The sequence below is a fragment of the Lucilia sericata genome, unplaced genomic scaffold, assembly GCF_015586225.1.
Source record: "Lucilia sericata isolate MDLA Ls3-8-SP2 unplaced genomic scaffold, ASM1558622v1 Contig000674F_arrow, whole genome shotgun sequence".
NCBI classification, from domain to species: Eukaryota; Metazoa; Arthropoda; class Insecta; order Diptera; family Calliphoridae; genus Lucilia; species Lucilia sericata.
In genome coordinates, this window is record NW_023994679.1 from 143930 (window position 1) to 167799 (window position 23870).

Below are 23870 nucleotides of genomic sequence, written 5' to 3' on the forward strand. Positions count from 1 at the left end.
AGACTAGACTATAGACTAGACTAATAGACTAGACTATAGACTAGACTATAGACAGACTATAGACTAGACTATAGACTAGACTATAGACTAGACTATAGACTAGACTATAGACTAGACTATAGACTAGACTATAGACTAGACTATAGACTAGACTATAGACTAGACTATAGACTAGACTATAGACTAGACTATAGACTAGACTATAACTAGACTATAGACTAGACTATAGACTAGACTATAGACTAGACTGTAGACTAGACTATAGACTAGACTATAGACTAGACTATAGACTAGACTATAGACTAGACTATATACTAGACTATAGACTAGACTATAGACTAGACTATAAAATAGACTATAAAATATACTATAGACTATACTATAGACTATACTATAGACTATACTATAGACTATACTATAGACTAGACTATAGACTAGACTATAGACTAGACTAGACTATAGACTAGACTAGACTATAGACTAGACTATAGACTAGACTATAGACTAGACTAGACTATAGACTAGACTATAGACTAGACTAGACTATAGACTAGACTATAGACTAGACTATAGACTAGACTATAGACTAGACTATAGACTAGACTATAGACTAGACTATAGACTAGACTATAGACTAGACTATAGACTAGACTATAGACTAGACTATAGACTAGACTATAGACTAGACTATAGACTAGACTATAGACTAGACTATAGACTAGACTGTAGACTATAGACTAGACTATAGACTAGACTATAGACTAGACTATAGACTAGACTATAGACTAGACTATAGACTAGACTATAGACTAGACTATAGACTAGACTATATACTAGAGTATAGACTAGACATAAATATACTATAAAATATACTATAGACTATACTATAGACTAGACTATAGACTATACTATAGACTAGACTATAGACTAGACTATAGACTATACTATAGACTAGACTATAGACTAGACTATAGACTAGACTATAGACTAGACTATAGACTAGACTATAGACTAGACTATAGACTAGACTATAGACTAGACTATAGACTAGACTATAGACTAGACTATAGACTAGACTATAGACTAGACTATAGACTAGACTATAGACTAGACTATAGACTAGACTATAGACTAGACTATAGACTAGACTATAGACTAGACTATAGACTAGACTATAGACTAGACTATAGACTAGACTATAGACTAGACTATAGACTAGACTATAGACTAGACTATACTAGACTATAGACTAGACTATAGACTAGACTATAGACTAGACTATAGACTAGACTATAGACTAGACTATAGACTAGACTATAGACTAGACTATAGACTAGACTATAGACTAGACTATAGACTAGACTATAGACTAGACTATAGACTAGACTATAGACTAGACTTTAGACTAGACTATAGACTAGACTATAGACTAGACTATAGACTAGACTATAGACTAGACTATAGACTAGACTATAGACTAGACTATAGACTAGACTATAGACTAGACTATAGACTAGACTATAGACTAGACTATAGACTAGACTATAGACTAGACTATAGACTAGACTATAGACTAGACTATAGACTAGACTATAGACTAGACTATAGACTAGACTATAGACTAGACTATAGACTAGACTATAGACTAGACTATAGACTAGACTATAGACTAGACTATAGACTAGACTATATACTAGACTATAGACTAGACTATAGACTAGACTATAGACTAGACTATATTCTAGACTATGGACTAGACTATAGACTAGACTATAGACTAGACTATAGACTAGACTATAGACTAGACTATAGACTAGACTATAGACTAGACTATAGACTAGACTATAGACTAGACTATAGACTAGACTATAGACTAGACTGTAGACTAGACTATAGACTAGACTATAGACTAGACTATAGACTAGACTGTAGACTAGACTATAGACTAGACTATAGACTAGACTATAGACTAGACTATAGACTAGACTATAGACTATACTATAGACTAGACTATAGACTAGACTATAGACTAGACTATAGACTGAACTATAGACTAGGACTATAGACTAGACTATAGACTAGACTATAGACTAGACTATAGACTAGACTATAGACTAGACTATAGACTAGACTATAGACTAACTATAGACTAGACTATAGATTAGACTAGACTAGACTATACTAGACTAACTAGACTTTAAGACTAGACTATATAACTAGACTATAGACTAACTAGACTATAGACTAGACTATAGACTAGATTATAGACTAGACTATAGACTAGACTATAGACTAGACTATAGACTAGACTATAGACTAGACTATAGACTAGACTTTAGACTAGACTATAGACTAGACTATAGACTAGACTATAGACTAGACTATAGACTAGACTATAGACTAGACTATAGACTAGACTATAGACTAGACTATAGACTAGACTATAGACTAGACTATAGACTAGACTATAGACTAGACTATAGACTAGACTATAGACTAGACTATAGACTAGACTATAGACTAGACTATAGACTAGACTATAGACTAGACTATAGACTAGACTATAGACTAGACTATAGACTAGACTATAGACTAGACTATAGACTAGACTATAGACTAGACTATAGACTAGACTATAGACTAGACTATAGACTAGACTATAGACTAGACTATAGACTAGACTATAGACTAGACTATATACTAGACTATAGACTAGACTATAGACTAGACTATAGACTAGACTATAGACTAGACTATAGACTAGACTATAGACTAGACTATAGACTAGACTATAGACTAGACTATAGACTAGACTATAGACTAGACTATAGACTAGACTATAGACTAGACTATAGACTAGACTATAGACTAGACTATAGACTAGACTTTAGACTAGACTAGACTATAGACTAGACTATAGACTAGACTATAGACTAGACTATAGAATCGACTATAGAATAGACTATAGACTAGACTATAAACTAGACTATAAACTAGACTATAAACAAGACTATAAACTAAACTATAGACTAGACAATGGACTAATATTGTCTATTGTGAGTAAAACTTCTTAATGATTAGATTCCCTGCAACCTCTGCTTACGAGTTAAGATTGATATTGCAACCGAAAGCTATAAAAAAATCTATTTAATCTTGGCAGTAAATTTTATTGTAAGCACAACGTCTTTAAATAAATAACTTCAATTAAATACAACAATCAAATGTTTTAACGAATCAAAAGGTCCGGTATTTGGTAAGAAATGAGGAAGAAAACACATTTTCCATTACTCTTTTGCAGGATTGTCGTTAAAAAAAAAACACAATTTATCTCTAAGCCTAAACAAATCCCTGTGAAATTAACAATTTTAAACTGTCTTTTACGTTGTTAATGACACTTTTAAAAACTTCTTTATCTTATTTCGTTTTTTTCGAAATGAGTCTTGTAACTTTATTGCATTTTGCATTTGTTCGGAACATGACAAGTTGTTTAGAGTTGTTCGCGCTGTTTGGCTTTAATTGATTGACAATTAGTTTTTGTGTTTTTTTTTTATTGTTTGTAGTTAATTAAGTTTGTGTTAGCTTTAAGCTTATTTTAATGACGGTATTTAAAACAGTCGTTTAAAACACTTTTAGAATAGGTGTTTATTTGTTAGAGGTTTTTGTTGGAAATTTTATTATATTGAAGATCGCTAAAGCTTCAGCAGTTCAATAGAGAATAACCTCTATCGCTATTCCATAGAGAATAGTCTCGATCACTAATGTTACTGCTATTCCATAGAGAACAGACTCGGTCGTTAAAGCTCCTGCTATTCTATAGAGTATAGACTTTGAAGATCGAGTCTATTCACTGTAGAATACTGATCGCTATAGTCCTGCTATTCTATAGAGAACAGACTCGATCGTTAAAGCTCTAGCTATTCTATAGAGAATAGACTGATCGCCAAAGCTCTAGCTATTCTATAGATAATAGACTGATCGCTAAAGCTCTAGCTATTCTATAGAGAATAGACTGATCGCTAAAGCTCAAGCTATTCTATAGAGAATAGACTGATCGCTAAAGCTCAAGCTATTCTATAGAGAATAGACTGATCGTTAAAGCTCAAGCTATTCTATACAGAGTAGACTGACCGCTAAAGCTCCAGCTATTCTATACAGAATAGACTGATCGCTAAAGCTCAAGCTATTCTATACAGAATAGACTAATCGTTAAAGCTCATGTTATTCTATAGAGAATAGACTGATCGCTAAAGCTTTAGCTATTCTCTACAGAATACTCTGATTACTAAAGCTCCAGCTATTCTATAGAGAATAGTCTCGCTCTCTTAAGCTCCAGCTATTCTATGAGAATAAACTGTCTTTGACTAAAGAGAATAGACTTAATCGCTAAAGAGAATGGTCAAGATTTTGAAGAGAACTGTTCCGATCACTAAAGCTCCCACTATTCTAAACAGAAAAGTTTCGGTCACTCTGTCCATTTTCCTCCACTTTTTTTTAACATTTTAATATAAATTTAAACTCTTATAGCAGCTATTCATATTAATTATTCTATTGTTTGTTCTTTTCTAATTTATTTACAGAATGATTCAACAAGTCTATGGGAACGCGGGTTGATACTTAAAGCTCTTTTACATAAAAAAGTACTCGAGAGTATTTAAGTAAATGGCCCAAAACAATTAAAAGCAAAAAAACAATTAAAAATACGTTTCACAGAGTGAAGGAGAGAGCGAGAGGAAGGAACCAGTAGAAATTGTAAAATAGAAAAAAAGCCAACAAATGTCAAGGCACAACATATACGGACACAAAATTACAACAAGAATAACAATAATAACAACAATAACAAAAGTCGAGGTAGAAAGTCCCTAACAAACAAGGAAGAAACAAATTTAAAATACTACAACAGAGAAACTGTAATAAAGAAAAATCATAAAAAGAAGGGACAACAATAACAAGACATTAAAAAAGGGACACATAATCAAGCCAAAGGCATAAAAGCACAAAAACAACAATAAATTACAAAAATAAAAGAGAAAAGGAAACACAAACACTTACATATCGCAATTTAGAGATAAACTAGATAAACGGAAAGGGAGAGAGAGAAAGAAGCGAGAGCAAAAGAAACTCCTTAAAACGGAAAAAGGAAACAGTTTTATACATTGTGTAATAACAAAACATATATACAACAATAACAATGGAATTGCTTTTAAAGCTTTAAGAGAGAGAAAGAAAAAAACAAATTATTATTGTGTTAAATAAAATTTTAACAAAACAGGAAAACATTACACACTCATACTGCTACTTAAACACACCCTAACATATCCTGCTTCCTGTTTAAGTTGAATAAAAAAAAGAAAAAACTAAACAAAACAATAAAAGCTGCCAACTGCAATTAAAAGTCCTAACAACACACACACACAACGACATGTCACAAAATAGTTCCAGCTAGAAAAATATTTTTAAAACAAGACAAACTTTCGCCTAAACTTTTTCTCTACAAAACCAAAACTTTTCTAATCCTTTCACACAACACTCTTCCAACATACAACAAAAACTCTAAACAAGATGGCTTTCATATGGCGTCGTCGCTCCACTTCAATAGTGAAAATTATTGCTGTTTTGACAGCCATTTGGTTCTTTGTTGCCTTCTTCATCTATACCGATGATACAAGACGCGAAACCGCCAGCAATAAATGGAGTGCCATGTCTCAGCAGCTAAAAAGTTTAGCCGGTGCCGGTTCTGGTAATGCTAACAATCAAATCGATAATTTTGAGCGTGACGGTGCCGGAATATTTGAGGCAGGTGGTGGTTTTGGTGTTGGTAATAATGTGGTCTTAGAACGCAACAATAATGCTCAGCATGGTGGAGGTGGTAATGAAATCGATGATGATGATGGTGGCGAAGGGGTGGCTGCCGATGTTCCTATTGCTCAACCTGATGAACCAAATAATGCTGGTGATGGTGGAGATGCTGGGGATATTGATGACAATGCTGACATCAATGAAGGTGATGAATCGATATTGAATAATGTTGTTGTACATCCCAACGATAAGTATCGTGGTAAAAAGGGCAGCAGTAATGAGAAATCACATCAGGCGGTCGATGATGGTAAGTGGAGGAATAAATTTTTGAAAATATTAAGTTATAAATATTGAAATTATTCTGAAATTATACGGAATAGACTGATCGCTAAGGCTTCAGCTATTCTATACGGAATAGACTGATCGCTAAAGCTTCAGCTATTCTATACAGAATATATTGATCGCTAAAGCTTCAGTTATTCTATATAGAATAGACTGATCGCTAAAGCTTAAGCTATTCTATATAGAATAGACTGATCGCTAAAGCTTCAGCTATTCTATATAGAATAGACTGATCGCTAAAGCTTCAGCTATTCTATATAGAATAGACTGATCGTTAAAGCTTCAGCTATTCTGTATAGAATAGACTGATCGCTAAAGCTCTATTAGAATAGAGTGATCGCTAAAGATTCAGCTATTCTATATAGAATAGACTGATCGCTAAAGATTCAGCTATTCTATATAGAATAGAGTGATCGCTAAAGATTCAGCTATTCTATATAGAATAGACTGATCGCCAAAGCTTCAGCTATTCTATATAGAATAGACTGACCGCTAAAGGATCAGTTATTCTATATAGTATAGACTGATCGCTAAAGCTTCAGTTGTTCTATGTAGAATACACGAATCGTTGAAGCTTCAGCTATTCTATAGAGAATAGTCACGATCGTTTTTGCTCCAGCTATTCTATAAAGATTAGTCACAATCGCCTAAGCTCCATGTAAAATATTGAGAATAGTCACGTTCGCTTAAGCTCCAGCTCTTTTATAAAGAATAGTCACGATCGCTTTAGCTCCAGCTATTCTATAGAGAATAGTCTGGATCGCTTTAGCTCCAGCTATTCTATAGAGATTAGTCACAGTATCGATCGCATAAGCTCCTACTAATCTATAGAGATTAGTCACGGTCGCTGAAGCTCCATCTAAAATACAGAGAATAGTCTCGATCGCTTAAGCTTCAGCTATTGTTACGATCGCTCCCGACATTCTATAGAGGATCGTATTGATCGCTTAAGCTACCGCTATTCTATAGAGAATAGTATCGATCGCTTAAGCTCCCGCAATTCTATAGAGAATAGTATCGATCGCTTAAGCTCCCGCTATTCTATAGAGAATAGTATCGATCGCTTAAGCTCCCGCTATTCTATAGAGAATAGTTCCGATCGCTTTAGCTTCCGCTATTCTATAAAGAATAGTATCGATCGCTTAAGCTCCCGCTATTCTATAGAGAATAGTATCGATCGCTTAAACTCCTGCTATTCTATAGAGAATAGTCTCGATCGCTTAAGCTCCCGCTATTCTATAGAGAATAGTATCGATCGCTTAAGCTTCCGCTATTCTATAGGGAATAGTATCGATTGCTTAAGCTCTCGCTATTCTATAGAGAATAGTATCGATCGCTTAAGCTCCCGCTATTCTATAGAGAATAGTATCGATAGCTTAAGCTCTTGCTATTCTATAAACAATAGTATCGATCTCTTAAACTCCTGCTATTCTATAGAGAATAGTATCGATCGCTTAAGCTCCCGCTATTCTATAGAGAATAGTATCGATCGCTTAAGCTCCCGCTATTCTATAGAGAATAGTATCGATCGCTTAAGCTCCCGCTATTCTATAGAGAATAGTATCGATAGCTTAAGCTCTTGCTATTCTATAAACAATAGTATCGATCACTTAAACTCCTGCTATTCTATAGAGAATAGTATCGATTGCATAAGTTCTTGCTATTCTATAGAGAATAGTATCGATCGCTTAAGCTTCCGCTATTCTATAGAGAATAGTATCGATCGCTTAAGCTCCCGCTATTCTATAGAGAATAGTATAGATAGCTTAAGCTCCCGCTATTCTAGAAAGAATTGTCTGATCGTTGTTAGTCCCTTTTATTTCCTGTCACTCTGTCTTTCAGCCAGCAAAAGAAACCGCATATACACAACGTTTCGAAAAATAAACAACAAAAAAACTTCTGTAATCAGTTTTAAAAAATCTATTATCTATTTTAGGTTTGTTTTTTCAAACTCTTATCAATAAATACGATACAAGGTTGCAAATAAGTTTTCCCACAAAAAAAAAGCCAGAAAAACACCCAAGACATGGCACGAATAATTTGAGTTTCTTTTTTTAACACAACTACGACGTGTTTTATTTAATACGCATACCAAATTGTAAAAAATTTGCGTTGTTTTATTATCTTAATACAATATTTTGTATTAAAGAACAACAGTCTGAAAAGAAAGAAAAAAAACTAAAATCGATAAAAATAACAAAAAAAATAAGAATAAAATGCAAAAATGTATTAAGAAAATTTATAGCAAAAGCAAACGAAACTAAAGGGGCATAAAATAATTGTAACTCATGATAAGCAGAAAATTACAAACAACACGAATCAAAAAACAAGATATCGGTACAACCTACACCGCCAGCATAAATGCTACAACCACTACTACTACTAGTACTCCTTGTTGCATGCTTCTCTTTGTAGACAGTTGTAAATGTTGTATTCCAAAATTCCAACTACGAGTACAATTTTAACTACTTCATGTAGAGTTTCATGTACATCAGACATTTTACACACTCTGGCATTTTACACAATATATTTTACTTCTAGTCCTGGCATCTGCGGCTCTGCGGCAGTGCCAGTATAAATGTAAAACAAAATAGTCCATTCTATAGGAAGGCAATATTACTAACTGACATCTAGAAAGACAGACAGACAGGCAAGCAGTCCTTATGACTATTGTACCCGCTAAACCAAATATCAATGCAGCAGCAGTAACAATGCTTGTAAAGCAAGAGATCCCTTTTAGTACCCAACATTAGTTGTGCAACTAAAACTGAATTTAACATGCTGCAGCAGACACACACACACAGATAAAGAAAAAATCAATCTACTAAAGTTAAACTATGAAATCAGTTTAATGATCTAGAGGCTATAAGCCATAAAATCATTATCGCCGATAAATTGTAAAAAATGTTTAAAATTAACAACTACAACAAGGACCCAAACAGATACATTCTCGCTCAGCAGATGTAGTTACAGATACAGAAATACAGAAAGCATCCCTCTGTATTGTTCTTCCTAAAAGCTGTTAGGGCCAAACTAAGGCACGGCAATTTAAAAAAAAAAATTCAAAACCAAAAATTTCAAAATAAAGTTAAAGGGCGAGTCTTAACAAGAACTTGTTTAATATTTTAGATTTAAGTTCGTTTCAGTTCTCGTTACTAGGCCGGCTATGTCTGACACAATGGACATATAAATTGTATATAGTTCAGTGATTACAAACGCAAAAAATATATGACCAAAAATTATATATAATTTTAATGCAGTTCTCTTTAGTTGTTTAATTTATTACTCAGCTTCTTCCTTAAATATAAGATCAATGGAAAAAACGTCTGTCGATCATCAAGGCTCTAATAAAACCCTACAATAAACTCGATATAAACTACGGCTTTTCTATAGTTCCAGTTATTCTAAAGATAACAACTCGATCTATAAAGCTTCACTATTTTAAAGGGAATAGACTCGAAAGCTAAAGCTCCAGATATAGTAAAGGTCTGAATATTAAAGCTCCAGTTATTCTAAAGAGAATAGACCTGATTTCTAGAGGTACAGCTATTCTAAAGGGAATAGACTTGATCGCTAGAGTTCCAGCTATTCTAAAGAGAATAGACTAGAACGCTAGAGCTCTAGCTATTCTAAAGAGAAAAGACTCGATCGCTAGAACTCCAGCTATTCTAACGAGAATAGTCTCGATCGCTAAAGATCCAGCTATTTTAAAGAGAATAGTCTCGATCGCTAGAGCTCCAGCTATTCTAAAGAGAATAGACTCGATTGCTAGAGCTCTAGCTATTCTAAAGAGAATAGACTCGATCGCTAGAGCTCTAGCTATTCTAAAGAGAATAGACTCGATCGCTAGAGCTCTAGCTATTCTAAAGAGAATAGACTCGATCGCTAGAACTCCAGCTATTCTAAAGAGAATAGTCTCGATCGCTAAAGATCCAGCTATTTTAAAGAGAATAGTCTCGATCGCTAGAGCTCCAGCTATTCTAAAGAGAATATACCCGAACGCTAGAGCCCCAGCTCTTTTAAAGAGAATAAGCTCCGCTATTCTATAGAGAATAGTCTCAACCGCTTAAGCTCCCGCTATTCTATATGAAATAGTCTCGATCGCTTAAGCTCCCGCTATTCTATAGAGAATAGTATCGATCGCTTAAGCTCCCGCTATTCTATAGGAAATAGTATCGATCGCTTAAGCTCCCGCTATTCTATATAGAATAGTATCGATCGCTTAAGCTCCCGCTATTCTATAGAGAATAGTATCGATCGCTTAAGCTCCCGCTATTCTATAGAGAATAGTATCGATCGCTTAAGCTCCCGCTATTCTATAGAGAATAGTATCGATCGCTTAAGCTCCCGCTATTCTATAGAGAATAGTATCGATCGCTTAAGCTCCCGCTATTCTATAGAGAATAGTATCGATCGCTTAAGCTCCCGCTATTCTATAGAGAATAGTATCGATCGCTTAAGCTCCCGCTATTCTAAAGAGAATAGACTCCATCGCTTAAGCTCCCGCTATTCTAAAGAGAATAGACTCCATCGCTTAAGCTCCCGCTATTCTAAAGAGAATAGACTCGATCGCTAAGCTCCCGCTATTCTATAGAGAATAGACTCGATCGCTTAAGCTCCCGCTATTCTAAAGAGAATAGACTCGATTGCTTAAGATCCCGCTATTCTAAAGAGAATAGACTCGATCGCTTAAGCTCCCGCTATTCTATAGAGAATAGTATCGATCGCTTAAGCTCCCGCTATTCTAAAGAGAATATTATCGATCGCTTAAGCTCCCGCTATTCTAAAGAGAATATTATCGATCGCTTAAGCTCCCGCTATTCTAAAGAGAATAGACTCGATCGCTTAAGCTCCCGCTATTCTAAAGAGAATAGACTCGATCGCTTAAGTTCCCGCTATTCTAAAGAGAATAGACTCGATCGCTTAAGCTCCCGCTATTCTAAAGAGAATAGACTCGATCGCTTAATCTCCCGCTATTCTAAAGAGAATAGACTCGATCGCTTAAGCTCCTGCTATTCTAAAGAGAATAGACTCGATCGCTTAAGCTCCCGCTATTCTAAAGAGAATAGACTCGATCGCTTAAGCTCCCGCTATTCTAAAGAGAATATTATCGATCGCTTAAGCTCCCGCTATTCTATAGGGAGTGGTATCGATCGCTTAAGCTCCCCCTATTCTAAAGAGAACAGACTCAATCGCTTAGGCTCCTGATATGCTAAAGAGAATAGTCTCGATCGCTTAAGCTCAAACTATTCTAAAAAGAATATTTTCGGTCGCTTAAGCTCCCACTATTCTAAAGAGAATAGTTTCGGTCGCTTAAGCTCCCACTATTCTAAAGAGAATAGTTTCGGTCGCTTAAGCTCCCGCTATTCTATAGAGAATAGTGTCGATCGCTTAAGCTCCCGCTATTCTAAAGAGAATAATCTCGATCGCTTAAGCTCCTGCTATTCTATAGGGAATAGTGTCGATCGCTTGAGCTTCCACTTTTCTGAAGAGAATAGTCTCGATCGTTTAAGCTCCCGCTATTCTAAAGAGGATAGTCTTGATCGCTTAAACTCCCGCTATTCTAAAGAGAATAATCTCGATCGCTTAAGCTCCCGCTATTCTATAGAGAATAGTGTCGATCGCTTAAGCTCCCGCTATTCTATAGAGAATAGTGTCGATCGCTTAAGTTCGTGATATTCTAAAGAGAATAGTCACGATCGCTTAAACTTTAGCTATTCTAAAGAGAATAGTTTCGATCGCTTAAACTCCCGCTATTCCCTCTCTTTTTAGCTTATTTAAGCCTAAGTTTTCCTAGTCATTTCCTTAAGTTGACTTTACCATTATATGTTAAATTCTTCAAGTGTTACCAACTTGAAACTTATTCTACTGTAATGAGTTGTAGTGTCTTTAAAATGATGTATTTATACAGCATGAACTTCAATTAGAGGTTTAACATACTGTAGCTGTAACGAAAACAAAAAATACTTAAAAACAATACTAAAACCACTAATTACTAGATCATGTCGTAGTTTTTTTTTTTTTTTGCTTCTTGATGCACATATTCCTACACACATGAGTACTTCTATGAAACAAGTAGAGAAGTACTAAAAGCAAGTACCCTTATTTGGCTCATTTACTGATGTTGTTCTTGGTTAACATTTTTTTTTTGTTTAAACATTCTTATACCAAGTACTCTGCCACCGTCAGTTGCTACCAACGCCACCATCAACACAACTATCACTAGTTACATTTTTTGCTTTAACTGTGTTTTTTTGGGGACTGTCATGGTTTATACTCTGCTGTATGGTTAAACTATATATAACGTCCCTCCTACCTTTTGCAAACTAAGTACCTGGCTAAGGTACCGGTATCAAATGTACCTTTCTGTGTGTGTATGTTTTTGGTCTGTTGTTCTGGTATGATGATGTTTTAATGTTTGTTCTACTTGTAATGTTTATGTTGTTCTTTTTGTTATTGCTGTTACCGTGTCTTAAAACATGCATGTTGTACCAACGGCGGCAATATCTTCCCCAGTCCGACTATAACCAGTGAGTGAGTATTTTCTCAACTATTACTACACATTGTTTTGTACCATTTTAATCAATCATTGGTTGGCTCGTTTGACTCATGATCGAAAAATAATTGTAAAATGAAATAACCATTACGGGGCCCAGTTAAAAACTTAAGCAAGCAATAACAAAAAAGACCACGACGATGGCAACAACATCATCATCATTCGTTCAAGTCTTTTGGTGTTGCTGAACAATGTTCGGTGTGCACATTTAACGCACGCAATTTTAACGCCACCAGATGATTATTGTACCCGTAGCATAAACATAAATGTAGAACAGAAATTTAACAAAAAAAAAAAATTGTTCAGAAATATAAAAAATAGTAAGTACAACAATAATAACAACAACCAGAAAATGAATTTAAAAGAATGTTAAAATATTCACTTTGGTATGCAATGACAGTGATCAAAATCGATTTTAAATTGCAGTACACAATGCAATAATAATAATGATGTTGGTATATCGGAATTGTAAACAGAGATGGCCACGAAAAAAGCTCAATATGGATTTGCTTTAGACGAGCTTAAGCGATCGAGACTATTCTCTTTAGAATAGCGGGAGCTTAAGCGATCGAGACTATTCTCTTTAGAATAGCGGGAGCTTAAGCGATCGAGCCTATTCTCTTTAGAATAGTCGGGAGCTTAAGCGATCGAGACTGTTCTCTTTAGAATAACGGGAGCTTAAGCGATCGAGACTATTCTCTTTAGAATAGCGGGAGCTTAAGCGATCGAGACTATTCTCTTTAGATTGACGGGAGCTTAAGCGATCGAGACTATTCTCTTTAGAATAGCGGGAGCTTAAGCGATCGACACTATTCTCTTTAGAATAGCGGGAGCTTAAGCGATCGACACTATTCTCTTTAGAATAGCGGGAGCTTAAGCGATCGACACTATTCTCTTTAGAATAGCGGGAGCTTAAGCGATCGACACTATTCTTTTTAGAATAGCGGGAGCTTAAGCGATCGACACTATTCTCTTTAGAATAGCGGGAGCTTAAGCGATTGAGACTATTCTCTTTAGAACAGCCGGGAGCTTAAGCGATCGAGACTATTCTCTTTAGAATAGCGGGAGCTTAAGCGATCGAAACTATTCCCTTTAGAATAACGCGAGCTTAAGCGATCGAAACTATTCTCTTTAGTATAGCGGGAGCTTAAACGATCGAGACTATTCTCTTCAGAATAACGGAAACTTAAACGATCGAGACTATTCTCTTTAGAATAGCGGGAGCTTAAGCGATCGAGACTATTCTCTTTAGAATAGCCGGGAGCTAAAGCGTTCGAGACTATTCTCTTTTGAATAGCGAGGGCTTAAGCAATCAGCCTATTCTCTTTAGAATAGCGGGAGCTTAATCAATCGAGACTATTCTCTTCAGAATAATGGAAGCTTAAGCGATCGAGACTATTCTCTTTAGAATAGCGGGAGCTTAAGCGATCGAGACTATTCTCTTTAGAACAGCCGGGAGCTTAAGCGATCGAGCCTATTCTCTTTAGAATAGTTGGAGCTGTAGCGATCTCTTTAGTCTTGATAATATCAATCATTCCTGTCCTTCTTCTAATTACCATGAACTTCTGAAGTTCTTGCTTTAAACACTTAAATCATTTATAATTAAATGCATATTTTATTGCAATTTATTTGTGGTTTTTCACAATTGTGTATTGAGTTGAGAAAATTTCATATTATTTCAATGACCTTTGACAAGCAAACGAGCAAACATCACACACACACTCACACAGAAAGCTAAAAACCAGTCAACCATCAAATAATATTTACAAATATTTTTAACCATAACTCATATACTTTATATGCACATAAATATTTGGGTTTTAGTTTTTTTGGTTGGTTTTTCAACTTTTTTTTTGTTTGTTCTTCAAAATCAAAATTTATTATAATATGCATAATGTTTTTATGATAAGTATGTAAGAAAAAGGGAGTTCGAATAGGAGGTGTAAAATGCAAAGCATAGTTTTGAGAAATCTTTTTCTTGCTTTGGATAAACCATATTCAGAGGTCCGAATGAAGTTCGAAATATCCTTCCAGCGAAATTTCTTTCGTAGTATATATAGTCCCTATATAGACGAGACTATAGTCTCTATATGGACGAGACTATAGTATCTGTATAGAACGGGCTATAGTCTCTATGTAGAAGAGACTAAAGTCTCTATATGGACGAGATTATAGTCTTTATATAGATGAGACTATTGTCTATATATAGATGAGACTATTGTATCTATATAGACGAGATTATAGTGTCTATATGGACGAGACTATAGTCTCTATATGGACGAGACTATATGCTCTATATAGACGAGACTATTGTCCCTATATAGTCGAGACTATAGTCTCTGCATAGAAGACACTATAGTCTCTACATAGACGATATTATAGTCTATACAGAATAGGCTATTGTCTCTGTATGGACTAGACTATTGTCTCTGTACATACGAGATAGTCTCAATATAGACGAGACTATAGTCTCAATATAGACGAGACTATAGTCTCTATATAGACCAGACTATAGTCTCTATATAGACGAGACTATAGTCTCTATGTAGAAGAGACTATAGCCTCTATATAGACGAGACTATAGTCCCTATATAGACGAGAATATAGTTTCCATTTAGACGAGTCTATAGTCTTAATATACACGAGACTATAGTCCCCATATAGACGAGACTATAGTATTTATATAGACGACACTATAGTATCTCTATAGACGAGACTATAGTATCTATATAGAAGAGATTATAGTCTCTATATAGACAACAACTATAGTCTCTAAATAGTCTCTAAACGAGACTATGGTCTCTATATACACGAGAATATAGTCTCTATATAGACGAGACTATAGTGTCTATATAGACGAGACTATAGTCTCTATACAGACGAGACTATAGTCTCTATATAGACGAGACTATAGTCTCTATATAGACGAGACTATAGTCTCTATATAGACGAGACTATAGTCTCTATATAGACGAGACTATAGTCTCTATATAGACGAGACTATAGTCTCTATATAGACGAGACTATAGTCTTAATATACACGAGACTATAGTCCCTATATAGATGAGACTACAGTATTTATATAGACGACACTATAGTCTCTATATAGACGGGACTATAGTATCTATATAGACGAGACTATAGTCTCTATATAGACGAAACTATTGTCTCTATATAGACGAGACTATAGTCTCTATATAGACGAGACTATAGTCTCTATATAGACGAGACTATAGTCTCTATAGACGAGACTATAGTCTCTATATAGACGAGACTATAGTCTCTACATAGACGAGACTATAGTCTCTATATAGACGGGACTATAGTATCTATATAGACGAGACTATAGTCTCTATATAGACGAGACTATAGTCTCTATATAGACGAGACTATAGTCTCTATATAGACGAGACTATAGTCTCTACATAGACGAGACTATAGTCTCTATACAGACGAGACTATAGTCTCTATATAGACGAGACTATAGTCTCTATATAGACGAGACTATAGTCTCTATATAGACGAGACTATAGTCTCTATATAGACGAGACTATAGTCTCTACATAGACGAGACTATAGTCTCTATATAGACGAGACTATAGTCTCCATATAGACGAGACTATAGTCTCTATATAGACGAGACTATAGTCTCTATATAGAAGACACTATAGTCTCTATATAGACAAGACTATAGTCTCTATATAGAAGAGACCATAGTCTCTATATAGAAGAGACTATAGTTCCTAAATGGAAGAGACTATAGTCCCTATGTGGACGAGAATATAGTCTCTATATAGACGAGTTCATAGTCACAATATAGACAAGACTATAGTCTCTATACTGACTAGACTATAGTCTCTATATAGACGAGGCTATAATCTCTATATAGACGAGACTATGTCCTCAATATACACTCTATGCAAGTAATCGAGAAGGCACAGAGGAGAGATGTGACTCTAAATATTCTAAAAATCTCTCTTAAGGAAGTGGATCAAGATTTAATCTTAATATAGATATGCAAATCTCTAGGGCTTAGAGTCTAGGCGAATGAATTGTGGAAAGTCACCGAGGAGAAAGAGTGAACCTTTGAAACTTTCCCTTTCTAATTTTGCATAACCCTTTTCGGAATTTTCTATACAGGCATCATTCATTCGCGGAAAATATACATATATGTATGTAAATGAATTTGTTTGAAAACCGCACGAATATTAAACATACAACATATTGCTTAAACAAATTTAAAATAGGACACACCACCTCCCGAGCCACGGTTCATATTTGAACTCCTACACCAACATATATAAGCAGTTGCAACAGCGTTGGAATTTCTACTTGTTTGTTTGTATGTATGTATGTACATATATGCATTATAATTTAAAATGATCTAAATATTTTCATACGCGCTGTATGAAATCGACAACTTGTCCAATGTCGATGGGGTCTCAATGTTTGCTTGCAACAGCAACAATAACAACAACATATAGAGACATGTATGATTTATTATGTTTTCAGTGGCACGGTTAGCTATGCCATGGTATGGCATGAAGTGGCATGGCGTGGTTTGTTGAGTTAAGCTAGAGTATGGTTAAAGCTTACTTTAACTTGGAAATCATCATTGGTAACCAACTACAAGTAATATTTTGTATATTTTAACATTGAATTGTTGTTGGACAATTGCTGGTGCCTCCAACAATGCTTTTGAATTAAAGTAGGTTACTCGTAGCTAATAACAATTTATATATTTATTCGACTCTTTTTTTTTCATAAAAATTTTCTTATAAAATTTTACCTGGTTGAGTGAGTTTTTCCTTTTGTGTTGGTTTTTCTCATTTTTTTACGTTCGGTTTTTCTGGTTATTAAATAAATTATAATTGCTTAATTAAGATGAAGTAGGTTTTTTTTTCTTCAAATTATTTAGTGGTTTTTTGTTGAACTTGACATTGATATATAGAGGGGTGAATTATGGTAGATAATTGTGGTAATGAAGTTTTTTCTCTGTTATTGTTTATTGAAGCGGAAATGCAAAAGGAAATCGTACAAAATGTTCGAAAATGTATGTTTTTTTAACCGCAGTGCATAATGCCTTAATTACCAGTCTTTGACCTTATAGTTATAAGAAAAATCTGCTTAGGCGACACGCTTATAAGTCTTCCAGATGTTTATTTTTGGTTGTACATTAATCAGTGTTATGCATTGCAAATATCGTGACAAATTGCCATCTAACATATATTAATATATCTTATCGCTGGTCACACAAGTTTAATTTCATATGCAGTGACCTGTTCCATTTATTCACTTCAATTCATGCTAATATTCCATTAATTATGCTACTTACTTGTGCTATAGCTGAAAAATATGCTTCTCTTTTTTTTGTGTATAAATCTGAAAAGAAACCTTAAAGTAATTTATCACCTCAGCACGCTATAGAAATTTTAACTAATGGTCACCTAGAATTGAAAAATAAGCAATAAAATAAGCAATGGAGAATCTTAAACACACTTATCGAACAGTTTCATTATACTATAGTATCGTCTGTAGTCAGGAATATAGGCTGGACTATAGTCTCGTCTATAGGCTGGTCTATAGTCTAGTCTATAGGCTGGACTATAGTCTCGTCTATAGGCTGGACTATAGTCTCGTCTATAGTCTGGACTATAGTCTCGTCTATAGTCTGGACTATAGTCACCTCTCTAGTCTGGACTAAAGTCTCGTCTATAGGTTGCACTATATTCTGGACTATAGTCTCGTCTATAGTCTGGACTATAGTCTCGTCTATAGGCTGGACTATAGTCTCGTCTATAGGCTGGACTATAGTCTCGTCTATAGGCTGGACTATAGTCTCGTCTATAGGCTGGACTATAGTCTCGTCTATAGGCTGGACTATAGTCTCGTCTATAGGCTGGACTATAGTCTCGTCTATAGGCTGGACTATAGTCTCGTCTATAGGCTGGACTATAGTCTCGTCTATAGGCTGGACTATAGTCTCGTCTATAGTATGGATTATGGTCTCGTCTATAGTCTTCACTATAATTTTTGCCTATATGCACTATAGTCTGGACTATAGTCTAGACGGTAGTCTCGTCTTTAATGTGGACTATAGTTTTGTCTGTAGTCTGGACTATAGTCTTGTCTGTAGTCTGGACTATAGTCTTGTCTATAGTCTCGTCTATAGTCTCGTCTATAGTCTGGACTATAGTCTCGTCTATAGTCTGGACTATAGTCTCGTCTATAGTCTGGACTATAGTCTCGTCTATAGTCTGGACTATAGTCTCGTCTATAGTCTGGACTATAGTCTCGTCTATAGTCTGGACTATAGTCTTGTCTATAGTCTGGACTATAGTCTTGTCTATAGTCTGGACTATAGTCTCGTCTATAGTCTGGACTATAGTCTTGTCTATAGTCTTGTCTATAGTCTGGACTATAGTCTCGTCTATAGTATGGACTATAGTCTCGTCTATAGTATGGACTATAGTCTCGTCTATAGTCTGGACTATAGTCTCGTCTATAGTCTGGACTATAGTCTCGTCTATAGTCTGGACTATAGTCTCGTCTATAGTCTGGACTATAGTCTTGTCTATAGTCTGGACTATAGTCTTGTCTATAGTCTGGACTATAGTCTCGTCTATAGTCTGGACTATAGTCTTGTCTATAGTCTGGACTATAGTCTTGTCTATAGTCTGGACTATAGTCTCGTCTATAGTATGGACTATAGTCTCGTCTATAGTATGGACTATAGTCTCGTCTATAGTCTGGACTATAGTCTCGTCTATAGTCTGGACTAAAGTCTCATCTATAGTCTGGACTATATTCTCGTTTATAGTCTGGATTATAGTCTCGTTTATAGTCTGGATTATAGTCTCGTCTATAGTCTGGATTATAGTCTTGTCTATAGTCTCGTCTATAGTATCTTCTATAGTCTGGACTATAGTCTCGTCTATAGTATGGACTATAGTCTCGTCCATAGTCTGGACTATAGTCTCGTCCATAGTCTGTACTATAGCCTCGGCTATAGGCTGGTCTATAGATTTGTCTATAGTCTCGTCTATAGTCTGGACTATAGTCTCGTCTATAGTCCGGACTATAGTCTCGTCTATAGTCCAGACTATAGTCTCGTCTATAGTCCGGACTATAGTCTCGTCTATAGTCCGGACTATAGTCTCGTCTATAGTCCGGACTATAGTCTCGTCTATAGTCTGGACTATAATCTCGTCTATAGTCTGGACTATAGTCTCGTCTATAGTCTGGAATATAGTCTCGTCTATAGTCTGGACTATAGTCTCGTTTAATGGTTTCGTATATTATTCCGGCTTTATTTACCACAAATACTCACCCTTACAAAGTTTCCTCCGCACACATTTTCAAATAAAACTGTTACAGTTCTAACTGAATTGGATAAATCATTTGATAAATCATATCAAGCAACATTTGTTGGTGATGGCTTAGAATGCATACGGATATTGAATGTGAAGTGATGAAAATAATAAAAACAAAATCACTAACTGAAATAGCCAGAGAGTAGATTTCCAAAAAAAAAAAAACGTATTCAATTTATTAGTTATTCCTAGCAGTTGCTCTATATACCGGAACAGAGGCTCTACTAAGTTTTAGTTATTTAGGTATTCACTTTTAAAGTTAGATAGAGCAAAAACGAAGCAGGATAAAAACCTAACAGTCAAAGGATTGTACGTGAATATTACATTTACATAGGTGAACTCTGGAAGCAGAGACGTAGCTAAAGTTTGCAAAAATTCAAATTCAAACGACTTTTGCGATTTTCTTATCCTAACCGCACCTGTGTTTTAGCCATAAAAGTATCCATAAATTACTAGCAACTGAAATATTTTACTTTCGTCAACTACTTGAAACTACCCTTTGCATTCTCATTCTTTCAGTGAGAGTTTTGATAGACATGATTTGTTGTTAAAACCTCAAAAAGCTTTATACATACAAAAACTTTTTACGAAATTTTTAAGCAAATATGAAGTACTGGGGGAGCGGAAGCAAAAAAAATAGTCATATACACTTCTACACTTTTATGGCAAGTACTTTATTCGTACCCTAAATATACTGGAATGGCTGGTTGTGTGCCACCAGAAAAATATGTGCAAACTGTTGTTTTGCATGATTTGAAGTTGTCAGTCATAACTGTAAAATTAATTTATGTTTTTTTTTTACCAACAATAACAATTGAGTTTTTTTTTTTGCAAAGGAGTCGCCAGACTATAGACTCTACTATAGTCCACAGTATAGACTATACTATAAACCAGACTATAGACTATACTTTAGTCCAGTGTATAGACTACACTATAGTCCAGACTATACTATAGTCCACAGTATAAACTAGAATATAGTCCAGAGTAAAGACTAGACTATATTCAAGAGTATAGACTATAGTCCAAATTATAGACTAAACTATATAGACTAGACTATAGTCCCGATTATAGACTTTACTATATAGACTATACCATACTATATAGACTAGATTATAGTCCTGAATATACTGTATAGACTATAGTCCAGAGTATAGACTAGACTATAGTCCAGACTATAAACTATACAATAGTCCAGACTATAGACTAGACTATAGTGCAAACTATGGAATAAACTATAGTCCAGACTATAGACTATACTATAGTCCAGCCTATTGTCCAGACTATAGACTAGACTATAGTCCACAGTATAAACTAGACTATAGTCCAGACTATAGACTATAGTCCAGATTAAAGACTAGACTATAGTCCAGACTATAGACGAGACTATAGTCCAGACTATAGACTAGACTATAGTCCAGATTATAGACTAGACTATAGTCCAGACTATAAACTATACTATAGTCCAGACTATAGACTAGACTATAGTGCAAACTATGGAATAAACTATAGTCCAGACTATAGACTATACTATAGTCCAGCCTATTGTCCAGACTATAGACTAGACTATAGTCCACAGTATAAACTAGACTATAGTCCAGATTAAAGACTAGACTATAGTCCAGACTATAGACGAGACTATAGTCCAGACTATAGACTAGACTATAGTCCAGACTATAGACTAGACTATAGTCCAGACTATAGACTAGACTATAGTCCAGACTATAGACTAGACTATAGTCCAGACTATAGTCCAGACTATAGACTAGACTATAGTCCAGACTATAGACTAAACTATATACTAGACTATACTATATAGACTAGACTATAGTCCAGACTATAGACTAGACTATAGTCCAGACTAAAGACTATACTATATAGATTAGACCATAGTCCAGACTATAGACTAGACTCTATTCCAGACTATAGACTAGACTATAGTCCAGATTATAGACTATACTATATAGACTAGACTATAGTCCAGCCTATGGATTAGAGTATAGTCCTGAATATAGACTAGACTGTTGTCCATACTATAGACTTAACTATAGCCCAGACTATAGACTATAGTCCAGATTAAAGACTATACTATATAGACTAGACTAGACTATATCCCAGACTATAGACTAGACTATAGTCCAGACTATAGACTAGACTATAGTCCAGACTATAGACTATACTATAGTCCACAGTATAAACTAGACTATAGTCCAGACTATAGACTATAGTCCAGATTAAAGACTAGACTATAGTCCAGACTATAGACGAGACTATAGTCCAGACTATAGACTAGACTATAGTCCAGATTATAGACTAGACTATAGTCCAGACTATAAACTATACTGTAGTCCAGACTATAGACTAGACTATAGTGCAAACTATGGAATAAACTATAGTCCAGACTATAGACTATACTATAGTCCAGCCTATTGTCCAGACTATAGACTAGACTATAGTCCACAGTATAAACTAGACTATAGTCCAGACTATAGTCCAGATTAAAGACTAGACTATAGTCCAGACTATAGACGAGACTATAGTCCAGACTATAGACTAGACTATAGTCCAGGCTATAGACTAGACTATAGTCCAGACTATAGACTAGACTATAGTCCAGACTATAGTCCAGACTATAGACTAGACTATAGTCCAGACTATAGACTAAACTATATACTAGACTATACTATATAGACTAGACTATAGTCCAGACTATAGACTAGACTATAGTCCAGACTAAAGACTATACTATATAGACTAGACCATAGTCCAGACTATAGACTAGACTCTATTCCAGACTATAGACTAGACTATAGTCCAGATTATAGACTATACTATATAGACTAGACTATAGTCCAGCCTATAGATTAGAGTATAGTCCTGAATATAGACTAGACTGTTGTCCATACTATAGACTTAACTATAGCCCAGACTATAGACTATAGTCCAGATTAAAGACTATACTATATAGACTAGACTATATCCCAGACTATAGACTAGACTATAGTCCAGACTATAGACTAGATTATAGTCCAGACTATAGACTAGACTATAGTCCAGACTATAGACTAGATTATAGTCTAGACTATAGTCTAGTCTATAGTCTAGACTATAGACTAGACTATACGCCAGACTGTAGACTAGACTTTAGTCCATACTATAAACGAGGCTATACTCCAGACTATAGACAAAACTATTGTCCAGACTGTAGGCGAGGCTATGGTTCAGACTATAGACAAGACTACTGTTCAGACGATACTATAGGCGTGACTATGGTCCAGGCTACAGATGAAACTAAAGTTAGAGGAGACTAAACTTGAATATATTTCAGACTTTGGAATAAACAATAGTGTAGATTACAAAACTATAATCCATAACATAGGGCTGACTAATCTGATCTATAACATGTGTACTATAGTCTGGTCTATAGTCAAAACTGTATATTTGATATGAATAACAATTAAAATTGTATGATTATAGATCTAATTAAATAATTTTTTTATTGTATTTTAGGTAAAAGTGTTTTAGCAGCCCCCTCACCACCTAAAGATGCGCCCGGTGAAATGGGTAAACCGGTGAACTTACCAACCAATATGACTTCCGAAATGAAAAAAGCCGTCGATGATGGTTGGCAAAAGAATGCATTTAATCAATATGCTTCCGATATGATTTCAGTGCACAGAACTCTACCAGATCCCAGAGATGCTTGGTGAGTAATAAAGAAACCTTAAAATAAACCATGATTTTGAAAAAAGCTAAATCATTAATCTTTATTGTTGTTGTTTTATCCCATAAACTCGATTAAAAAT

The 23870-nt window shown here is 35.0% G+C and overlaps 1 protein-coding gene across 1 annotated transcript in view; it reads left to right on the forward strand.

Moving 5' to 3' along the window:
- The window catches only part of LOC119607198 (putative polypeptide N-acetylgalactosaminyltransferase 9), a 204433-nt gene that overhangs the window by 94160 nt on the left and 86403 nt on the right, over positions 1-23870 (forward strand). The window contains 2 exon segments of the mRNA XM_037961007.1: positions 4578-6103; positions 23575-23770. Coding sequence (XP_037816935.1) covers positions 5560-6103; positions 23575-23770 — 740 coding nt within the window. The 5' untranslated portion in view covers positions 4578-5559.